This window comes from Mixophyes fleayi, chromosome 1 (genome assembly GCF_038048845.1).
Source record: "Mixophyes fleayi isolate aMixFle1 chromosome 1, aMixFle1.hap1, whole genome shotgun sequence".
NCBI lineage: Eukaryota > Metazoa > Chordata > Amphibia > Anura > Limnodynastidae > Mixophyes > Mixophyes fleayi.
Genome location: NC_134402.1, coordinates 370,291,730 through 370,303,748, shown reverse-complemented (window position 1 = coordinate 370,303,748; position 12,019 = coordinate 370,291,730). Strand labels below are relative to the sequence as shown.

At 37.6% G+C, this 12,019-nt stretch overlaps 1 protein-coding gene across 1 annotated transcript in view; it reads right to left on the bottom strand.

Annotated features, from left to right (window-relative positions):
• Window positions 1-11,772, bottom strand: part of C1H5orf63 (chromosome 1 C5orf63 homolog) — a 28,300-nt gene extending 16,528 nt beyond the window's left edge. Inside the window, exons 1-3 of the mRNA XM_075212258.1 lie at window positions 11,686-11,772; window positions 10,303-10,374; window positions 8,322-8,429 (exon numbers count right to left, since the gene is read on the bottom strand). Coding sequence (XP_075068359.1) covers window positions 8,322-8,429; window positions 10,303-10,374; window positions 11,686-11,772 — 267 coding nt within the window. The remainder of the gene's footprint in view (window positions 1-8,321; window positions 8,430-10,302; window positions 10,375-11,685) is intronic.
• Between the last annotated feature and the right edge of the window lie 247 nt (window positions 11,773-12,019).

Sequence of the window (12,019 nt, the reverse complement as noted above, 5' to 3'; positions counted from 1 at the left end):
ATGCTTCTGGCTCTAAAATACAATTATGTGTAATGATCCTGGTAAGGTGTTCAAGGAGGTTTGACCAAAAAAGTATGATACCATAAACATTGTGTAAAGTTTGCCATTCTACAACACATATACATATCTCAGCCATCCTCCCTTCTCAGCACACAACTTCCTTCAAAAAGATATTGCAATTTAAGGTTTTATAGAAGGTTCCATAGAATAGCCACACCTGCATTGGACCTATTCACATGACTTACCCATGATTTATTAAGTAGCTGATGTATCTGTATGTGCTTCCTGTAAGAGATCTGTACAGAGATTGTTAAGGAAGTGTAGAATTGTATGCAGTGAAGTCAGACTCTTCACATTCCAGGACATGGTCTCCATGCTATGCAGGGTCTCAGTGACCCATAAAACTATATTCTAAAATAAGGGAGGGATATCCTAGCCAAGAATGCCACCCTGTTTTCCTGTTGCTCATAGTCATTCTCCAATGATAACCAGCTTTAAATGTAGTGACCAGGGAAATGCTGATCTAGCATATAACCAAGCATAAAAAACAAACATAAGCGCACACACACACACGTATATACAACAAAACAGTTAATATGTTAAGTATGTTAAGTGACCACCTTATCTCCCAAATGTTAGCAAATAATTAAATGCACAATACCTAACTTTTGAAGCAAAGCTTCATTGTCTCTTCACATAGATATAGTAAAGATATCAGTGAGATGAGCAAAAACAATGCATCAAAGTGAGTTCTAAATTGTAGAGGTCTCAGAGTTTTGCCCTCTGCCCACGAAATACCAGTCAACTCAGTCAGAGGAGCAACATAAACTTTTCCATGGCATCCGCCTATGATAGTAATTTGCTTTTAACAGTCACTACTAGTTTTTATATACTGGGCAGCATAAAGTCACTATAATCCAAGTACCCGTATGTAAGGATCATCACCTCTCGGTAATCCATTGCCTGTGCGCTTTGCACTAATGAACTTGCAAAGGTGCATTGCCATATGTGATAAATGGTTTATACACTGCAACATGACTGATTATCGCGCTCTGGACAGTTCTCATCAGACTGTTTTTCATTAAAATAACTGCTTATAACACAGGATGAAATTTGCAGTCAATTGATCTGTAGTTGCTCGCCTGTTGTCTCTTGCACTTCAAATGAAGGAAACCATGATCAATGCGCTTTTGCCTATTGTTGCTCTTTGGCAACGATAATTATCAGTCCGAGTTCAATCCTGACATCACCTTAAGCACTATTGTTCAAGAAATGTTCGCAATTTGGGCTGTCTTGATCACTAAATGATATGTTTAGAGGGTTATTTTCATTAAGTCCTTTTGGTTTTATAGTGTCCAATTGGTGGATCTATCTAGCCTTTTTTTTCCTCAACATTAGTTCTCTATCACCTCCTGTGGATGGCGGAGGTAACCAATCTATAAGCATACATCTCAATGTTGACAATTGATGCTTCTTTTGGAAGAAATATTTCACCACTGGTTTGTCAGTTGCGCCCGTGGCCAATGCTTTTCTGATTGATGATCTGTGCTTGGCCATACGTTCACGGAATCGGAATATCCTAGAAGTCATGCCCACATAGGTTAAGCTGCATGGACAAAATAGATCACATGGTCCATTGTACAAGTTAATCTGTTTTTAATTCAAATTTTTCTTCCACTTTGTGGATATGAGAATGTTGTTCTCATAGTCATACTTCTACATGTTGTGCAATTTGTGCATCTGTAGTATCCCGGCTTTCCAACGCTCTTAACCAGTTTTTAGCTTTTTTTTCTACAGTAGATTTAATTTCTGGTCTCATCAATAATTGTTTGAGCCCATAGGATACGAATGGTGGTTTTTTACATTTTTCTTTAAGTAAAGTATCCATGGCAACAATTGTCCAGTATTGTTTTATGGCCTTTTAAATCCTATAGGATTGTGTATTAAAGGCTGTTGAAAAGACTATCCTATCTGTAAGGTATTTATTTTACTATGTCTTTTTTCTCCAACGTTATATTGTTTTTTGGCTATGGTGAGGCACCTCTCTATCGTTTTATTGCTGTATCCCCTTTGGAGAAAATGTAGTTTCATTTCTTGAAGTTGCTCTTCTGAAATATATATCTCTGTGTTATTTCTTAATACACGTATGTACTGTGAAATAGGTAGACTCTCCTTCAATGCTTTGGGGTGAGAGCTGGTAGCATGTAAAATTGTATTCGTAACAGAAGGTTTTCAGTAAAGTGTCGTGCCCAGGCCAATAGTTTTTCGAAAAATTGTGATATCCCAAAAAATCTATTTTATCTCTATCCACATTGTATGTAAATTTTACAGGTGTATCCAACATATTAATGTCATTTATACACTTAATAAAATCCTCCTTTGTATCCAACCAAATCAGAAAGACATCATATATATATATATATATATATATATATATATATATATATATATATATATATATATATATATATATATAATCTTGTAATATAGCATTCTTGAACCATACTTAGGGTAAATATAATTTTTTCCAATTTCTGACATATACAGATTGCCTATGCTGTGCCAGGTTAGACCCCATGGCAGTATCAGCTAGTTGTATATAGTAAGTATCTCCATATTTGAAATAATTATATTCCAAAACTATTTTCAACAGATTTAATAAAAATTCAGTCGGAGGGTTAGTTGTTCTTCTACCAGTCATTATCTGTCTTACTGCTTCAATACCAGCTTCATGTGGTATAACAGTATATAGTCCATTGTAACTAGCCAGGCTTCTGCTGGTATGTCTATCAATTCATAGATTTTTTTTTTAAGTAAATCTGTTGTATCCTTTAAATAGCTTGGAATCTCTTTAATCTACACCTGTTGATATGCATCTAAATACTGTGCAAGAAAGAATTGTCGATATAATCGGGCAACCAGGAGGGCGATATTATATATATATATATATATATATATATATATATATATATATATATATATATATATATATATATATATATATATATATGTATATATATATATATACACATATATACATATATACACACACACATACATTCATACGTACGTACTTCTTTTGAACATGCTCTCGTCTCATCCATTCTAAATAAACCTAATCTTGACCCCACTTCGCTCTCTAACTACTGCCCCATTTCTCTTCTCTTCCCTTTTGCCTCCAAAATACTTGAGTGGCTCGTCTGTCGTAACACTACTTACCTTTCTGATCACTCCCTCCTTGATCCTCTCCAATCAGGTTTCGGACCCCTCCACTCCACTGAAACTACCCTGGATAAAGTCCAAATGATCTCCTCTTGGCTAAAGCCAGGGGCCATTCTCCCTTCTTGTCCTCCTGGAGCTCTCTGCGGCCTTCGACACCGTGAACCACCCCCTCTTGCTTCCCACCCTCCAGTCCATTGACCCCGCCGGCACAGTCCTCTCCTGGTTCACCTACTACCTTGCCGACCGCTCCTTCTCGGTTTCCACCTCTGGCTCCCTCTTCCACCCTTCCAGTTGGGGTCTGTTCTTGGACCTTTACACTTTTCGCTCTACACCTCCCCCCTGGGTAAATTCATCAGCTCCTTCAGCCTCCAGTACCACCTCTATGCCAACGACACTCAATCCTCCCCCCCCCGTGCTTCCACTTACATAACATTGCTTGCATTCCTCTCCCAGGATGCCACCAAATCACTCATCCACTCTCTGATTATCGCTTGTTTGGACTACTGTAACTTTCTCCTTACTGGCCTCCCCATTCTCATCTCCCTTCTCTTCGATCTATAATCAATGCCGCTGCTAGACTCATCTTACTTTCTCGCCACTCCACTTCTGTCTCCCACCTCTACTAAGCCCTATACTGGCTCCCCTAGAGAATCCTTTTCAAGCTCCTCAACCTCACATACAAGGCCCTCGTCAACTCTACTGCTCCCTACATCTCCAAATTCATCTCTCTTCACACTCCATCCCGGCCACTGTGATCAGCCAATGATCATCGCCTCTTCTCCCGCCTGATCACCTCTTCCCACTCACATATTTAAGACTTCTCCCGCGCTGCCCCCCTGCATTGAAACGATCTCCCGCCCTCTATCAGAACTTGCCCCAATCTGTGCAGTTTCAAACAGGCATTAAAACCCCACCTTTTAATAAAAGCTTATCAGCCATCCGCCTAACTACCCAACTTCCCTTCTTCCCCTTTCTCTCTCGCTCCGTGTGACTCTGTCCCCATTTCAACCTTGTGTCTTCGGTATGACTGCTCTCCTCCCTATACATTGTAAGCGCCTTTGAGTAGGACCCTCTCTTCCTGTTTCTACCACTTTTAACTTTGCTCTCCAGCTACTCTGTCCACCTCCCCCCTTGGGCCTTCTGCCCACTGTCTCCTCTCTTGTTTTTCTCTGCACCCTTCAGTGGCTCTTAACCCGTTAGCTGCGCTCACCCTCCTGGGCACAGGTTTCTAGCCTGCGCTGAATATCCCTCAGCCTTTCTTTTAGCTGTGCTTTGAGCTACCCGAGTTATCCTGTTAATTGTTATTATACCGTGCTGTTTTATCTTGTACTGTCCTATTGTTTGTTCCTGCGGACATTTAGTGGCGCCCTATAAATAAAAATGAATAATAAAAAATAATAATAATAATAATATTAATAATATTAATAATAACAACAACAACAAAATACAGGGATCTTTAACAACAGGACATGGCAAATCCCGACCTTTATGCCAAGAAAACTGTTTTTGTTTTTTTGGGTGATGCAAGAGAATGTAAAGACATTTTGTTGGTTACAATGATTGTAATAAGATATGGGGCAGTGGACAATAACAAAGATTTTTCAGTTGCCAGGTATTAGAAAGTGCCATTAAGGACTAGTGTGACAGGATGGACCGCCTATGCCACCCTGTCTGCTGTTCCTGGGAACCGGTTGGGCTTACTTTGCCACTGTTCCCTTTCGTTATCCCAAATGCGCCCTCTTGCCGCAGTAGGAGGGGCTCTACGAATGCTGCCGACACTGGACTCCTTACCAGCATCCAGTACTGGGTTTCTTCTACAAAATACATCCCAATGTAACACGATAAGTGCATTTTAAATTATGCATTGGTGCCTGCACCTCTGACTGAAGTACATTTCTACATGATCCAGCCACAAATAAGTTCTTTATAAGTGATTCAGTCACAGCTAGATTTTCAAAAGGGTGGTTTGGTGAAACTGCAGGTTTTTGGCGATTATAATGCGGTTTTTATATTTCATAACAAATATTTCTAGTAATGCACCTTTGCATAATGGCTACAGAGGTACGAAAAGTGAACTATTATCATAGTTGACTTTTGTTGGTAGAGGATTTTATTGCAGATGAATGTTTTGTATAACTGTACACTGCCAGTAGTATATCAGAGAATGCTTTTTATTTCATTCACTGAGGCAAAATCCCTGCATATGTTTTGTTTCTTTATACTGTTGTCCTATATACACATGACAAAAAGATTGGCTCTGCATCTGGTTTTAAAACCGCTAGATTTACTAAAGTCTAAACTGAAATGCCATTAAAACGGCCAGAATTGACATTTTTCAAAATTACCACTTTACAAATTGCCGTCCCGATTTTAACAATGATGAACATACAAACCATCAGATTACCTAAACTGGGGTTTGCAAAACCCACCTCCAAATGGCCAAATCAAAAGAGGTGGTTGTGATTTGCGAGATTGCTCAAACTTCATAAGAGAAAGCACCACTGACATTTAAATTATTTGGGCAATCATTATTCAGAAGCAGGTATTAAAAATGTACTGTCCTGTCTTTTGGATGGCGGTTTGGATGAAACCACCCACGGTTTAGCTTTTTCAATCCACCACACATCACCATCCATTTTAAATCACAGCCTCAAACCGCCCTATAGTAAATGCGGCGGTTTGGATCACTAAACCGCCGGTGATGTGTGGCGATTTAAAAACACCACCAAACTCGATTCTTAGTAAATCTAGCCCTAAGACCATGCGCCCAACATCCTTAAAAACTGAAATTAAACACATTTGGGTTAAAGAGCCTAACAACATTTTGTAATTCACCAACAATATAGCTTACTCGGTAATAATAGCATAAGATGTTCTTCCCTTTCTACACCTACTAAAGTCTTGCTTTCCTCAGTCGAGATGGGTTTTATGTTGGAAACTTGATGGCTGTTTATTATTCAAAAATTGAGTGTTTTCGAATATAAATTGTTTAGAGATGAATGAAAATGTTGTCAGCATTACAAACTCCATTTCTCATCTGATATGATGTTGTCATGCTCTGTCAATTTAGCTCTGCTTATTTAAATTTCAATCTTAGACAGAAGAAAATGGATTTATTTCCCTCTGATTACAGCCCATTACTGTTATAAGTCAAGTGAAGATTAGAGTGAATTCAGATGCATAGCCAATCTTTTTGTCATGTGTATATATGACAACAGTATAAAGAAACAAAACATGCAGGGATTTTTGCTTCAGTGGATAAAATAAAAAGCATTCTCTGATATACTACTGGCGGTGTACATTTATAAAAAGCATTCATCTGCCATAAAGTCCTCTACCAACAAAAGGCACCTATCAAAATAGTTCACTTTTTGTATCTTTGTAGCCATTATGCAAAGGTGCATTACTAGAAATATTTCTTATGAAATATAAAAACAAATATAATACCAATCAATAAAGATAACATTAATTTGCATTAGATGTTTTCCATTTCATTTCTAATGATAAAATACCATCAATTTTTCATCTGTACAGAAATTTTGAACAAGCTTTAAGTCTGAAGCGACATTATCTACCAACCCTGACTTCAATGTTGCAGATTATATTTTCCCTACTAGCCCTGTATCCCCCACTCTTGTTTTTAAAATAATAATTACAATTCTAATGTTTTCACTAAATTGGTTATCTTGTAGGTTTATTTTTGACCACATAAAATAAAGTATAAAAAAAAAAAAAAGAGACTATCTTTAATATCAAATCCCACTTTTTCAAGACGGCAGCCAAGACTCTAGATGACTGAGGAATCTCTAAAGAAATAACACAGGCTGTGAGCCTTAAAAATTTTCCTGAGAAGCCAGACATGTAAACGGATGCCTCTGACATATCTCCAGATGTAAAGTGAAACCTACCAAGGTTTACTAATTAAGGTCTTGTAAAAACAAGTGAATCATAATGCTTGTCTACAATTTATTAGTGATACAGATGGTCTCAAATTAAAAAGAATGCATGCAATGGCAAGTGTAAAAAAATGTCTCTGATGGTAGCTTGCCTGGCAGCTGTTTTCCAAGAGATTTCTTATGATAGTACAGCAAATAACCTTTTTCAGTAGCACATTAAACTGCAAGTCTTTTGGGAATTACTTCTAAAATTACAAAAATACATTTTTGTCAGCTTTAAAATTTGTAGTTTGTTTTGCAGTCTGCAAAATGTGAAATATGAAATACAAGTTTTTAACTGTACTATTTTTTTGCCAATTTTCAAGTATTCAAAAGAATTGGGATTTGGAAGATGATGCCAGCAGCATATGTAATGTCGTGCTATCAAATCTCTTAAAACAATGCTGAAATCACTAAGTATTGTCAACCTCCTTTGTTGCTAGTTTGAAAACAAGGATATTCACTACCACGTAAACCATTGAAAATATAACGTATTTTCCAGTAATTGCGTTCAATACACCATCGCTTATTGAGTTTTATATTTATACTTTGAGTATGCGATACTTAGTCTGATTTCAGTACTTTTTGTTCGAAACACTTCAGTATATGTAGTGTTCTGCTAGGAATATGAAGAGGCTACACAAATATAGCTTGGAAGTCAGTTCTTGTATTACAGTGATGTTCCTTATAGTAATAATAATAATAAAAAAAAAAACAGTTTCACTCATAAGAACATATTTTGATGTATGTTTTTAAACCTTGTTTAACGCTAATATTGCAAACTCCTTATTGTCCCCAGCTGAATGGTCAGTGTACCTCAAAAGCTGTTTTGGAGAACAGATTAATATTGATATAGATCCCCTTTATCACCTTTATTTCACCTTGGACAAGGTCGGTCGGACATTTTACTGCACATCTTTGTCATGTAAGTTTACATTAGTAAAATTATTAAACCCCCTCAATCAACAGGAGCTGCAAGGATATATTCCGTTATTTTAATGATTTGGCATTAAATAAGAAAGGACACGGTAACTTACAAAAGGACAAGTCAAAAGTTTTCAGCAACATGAGACGATGGGCATCTCACTAATTCTCTACACCACAGTACAAATATGCCCATTGAATGTCATGCTCAGTGTAAGTGAAGCGCCTTTATGCACATACCTTTGTAAACAGAGTCAGCACTGGTCTTTCCTTCCGTGCCATATAACTTCTTTTTAACACCTGAAGTGTTGACCACTTTATTTGGTGCAAATGTCTCAAACGGAACATCTGTTGCAAGAATAAAAAGAAAGGAAAAGATGTGAGCAGTGTCTTATTGCCTAACGAGGATCTGCAAAATTGTTAGATTAATAGCATTGATGGTTGTGGTAACAAAAGCTAAAATCCTCCTCCCCATTAGCAGAAATGAGAGGGTCCCATGTCAGGCAAACCGCAGTACACAAGTGGTCCAATGGTTCATCTCCCTGGAGACAGGGAAGGGCTAAGCTGTTCTTACTTCAAATCAAAACAGGTCAAATAGTGGGAAAATAGAGTGTTGATCTTAATTTTCTGACAAGAGTACAGGACTTGAATTTATAAAGTCTCCATTTTCTCTCTAAGGTAGTTCTAGTAAAGTTTCTTTACCGTTTCTGATTTTGTACTCGTATTTCTCTTATCGTTTGACATTTCAGATTTGTAATTTTAATCGATGCCACATCTTTCTTGCCAAGTGCACTACCAACTCCCTTCTTCATCTACTTATGTTCTCTTGCGTGACCCACATGTCTACTCTCATGCTGCTGTGCTGTACTAATGACCAACTACATATGTATGTGTAAAGATAGATAGAGTAAGAAAATGAGGAATGGCAGTCATTGGACTTGAATGAGTACATTCATGTCGACAGTGATGATTTATGGACGAAGTACTGACTATACAAAGCTTTGAATTTTAAATGCAGCCACTGGAAGGGGTGTGATCCTGCTGTCAGGGTCATTCAGGCCTAAGAACACTCAACTCTCATAGATATGGGTGACCACAGCACAGTGACGAAGGTGGCCCGCATCACGTCAGAGAGAGGCTAGTGCATAGATCTGTGAGCGAGGCCATAAACATAATGTGAACACCGTAGAAGGAACATTTTCAGGAGGGCCCTTCTTACCAATTGTGCAGATTTGTAAGGGAAGGTTATTTAATATATGTTTGCAACTATTTGTAATATTCCTAAAACTACAAGGCTACAGGATGTTTGAAGGTTTATGAAGGATCATAGCAATCCTTAGTAGAATATGCTGCATACAGTATATTAAAAAACATTTCAAAAATGATTCTTTTTCAAACTAATTTGAGTGGATATTGCTTTAACTGCTTTTGCAAAGTCCCTTTCCAAATAAGTCTTTTTAGTTTCGTTTTTAAATGTTCTTGTATTGACAGAAGACATGAAATGACAGTGGTTATGTTGTGCCTATCTACCATTCAATACATTTAGAGTGAAATGCGTAGTGAGCTTTTTAAATACTCTTTGAAAAATGACTGGAATATATAGTGAATTCACAAAAGTACCATTTGCAAAATTCTGGTTGAAGATGAAACAAACAAACAAAAAATAATAAATTGTGGCTCTTTGTAACATGAGACATGACGGGAAACCTTCTACCAAACAGGGAAAAAAAATGTATGTAACAGCTTATCAGCAACAAACAAAAGTCACCACTGAATTTCCTAGATACCTGGAAACTATTGTGAATACCCAGCTCCAAATATATAGTTGTGTGTATTTGTATGTATGTACATGGCTATGCAAAAACAATAGAAAAGACAATTAAACAAATTACCAATTATTCTCACTCTTTCATACAATCATTATGAAAAGAATACAAATTTAAAAGCATGCTAATACTGTTCTCCCTGGATACTTGTCTAATGTAAACCTTAATATATGAAGGGATGAAAGTATTCATGTGGCATAATTTAAATGCTAAATTACCATATTAATACTCACTAGGGTGCAATTGTTTTTGGCTCTGTTGCATTACCCCTCATCTCTTCTGACAACACTTCTGCTAATCTTATCTGTAGTAATGTTCTTACAATATGACAGTTTTGGAGAGCAGCCTAGAGGGAAGGCTAATCTAAAATAATTATGGACATGGTATGACCTTACTGGAAGCAGATTATGGTGTATCACAAGGTTGTCCTGTTCCTGTCTTCTCGTTAGACCCTTAATAGCCGGGGTCTGCAAATGGTGATGCACAAAAGAGACATATTTAACAGACATTTCTAAACATGCAAAGGGAGATATGTGATATCAGTCTCATATTGTAAATGTGCACATTTACACTTGGACCCACATCATAAAAAATAAATCCACCTGTAGTGTTTGCTACCAATGATGTAACTGTCCCTTGCTGCATTTAGTGTGCTGGTAATGTGTCATTACTTCTGCACTTCTCATTAGAACAATATCTTGTCTGTTTTCACTAGTTTCTCATTTTGCTCTTTGCCTTTGTGGCGCACATACTAACTACTTTCTTCTAGACAACAACCATATGCAACCCCTCGGCTCCTGTGTGACACGATACAGTTCTCTACCAACACGACACAGAGACACCACACAAAGCACGCCACAGCGACGTATGGCTAAACATCACTACTTCTAGGTTGTCTAGGTGGAGGACTTCATGTTATTAGTGCACACACTTATTTCAAATATCTCCATATTGGAGAAACTCACTTAATACAACAATATTTATTATAAACATATACAAATCATATTTACCAATCCATAGGCATACAAATAATTGGCTGCAGATATATAAGGTTAGTACATAATTAAGTTTGAATCAACTTTCCAATCATACATACTAAAAACCCTAAACTGAAAAGCTCACTATTCTAGGAACACACAGTCCTAGATGCCAGCTAATGAAACATATCTGCACAATGCTCTTGGGGCATAGTCTCTGCAGTTTTAATACACTCATAAATAAGGAACTTGTAGTCCTAGAAGTTGTTCATAAATAGGAATACAGTATACACAGGTTGATTACTCCAATGTGAGCTCTATAGTGCAGGGGGTTACCAAACAAGAGAGTCCCATTCCAAAGAGTATTACTAATAGTATTATTTAATAGAATGCAGTAGCTAAGAAACATATTTCAACCTTAAAAATTCCTCAGCCTAATTATTCAACTTAACACACTTTAAAACTATTCCCTGTGATTTCATCAGAAGCATTTAGGAGTTGATGACTCCATCCACTATTTAAGGCAGTGATGGACAACCTGATATACTTCAAGTGCACATGTACATCCCCCCAACCTGCAAAAGGGCTGCATATTACCTTTAATTTCAAGAATCAAAACCAGCCCCAAAATGACCTTGCACGCACACATCACCCATCTCACATTCCCCTCACTTGTTCCCATGTTCCACCATATGCCACTCAGAACTTCAACGTAATCTGAAATAACACCATATCTTCAGACACCCACTTACTACAAGACCTCCACAGGACCTCATACCCCACATGTAGTGCCCATCAAACCTCCCCATTCACTGGGTAATCTACTGCAAAGACTTGGACATGTCTTCTTCTTATCCCCTTCTCACTGCTTTCCTGTTCATATGTCATTATCTACAACAGGTCCCTCTTATCTCTTCCCTTTATTATTCTCTTTGTAAAATTTTCCACTTCTCCATAAATACACCCTTCCACTATATACCCCAATCTCCTCTTCATTCACTTTGCTCCACCCCTCTCGTTTGTTGACTTCGTTGTGACTGCGACTTTCTACCAGTGTCCTCCATGGCTAGAGAAGCTATTGTGAGTGACAGGAGGCTCACTCCTCCACCTGATAGAGAGACCGCAGGGGAAGGAG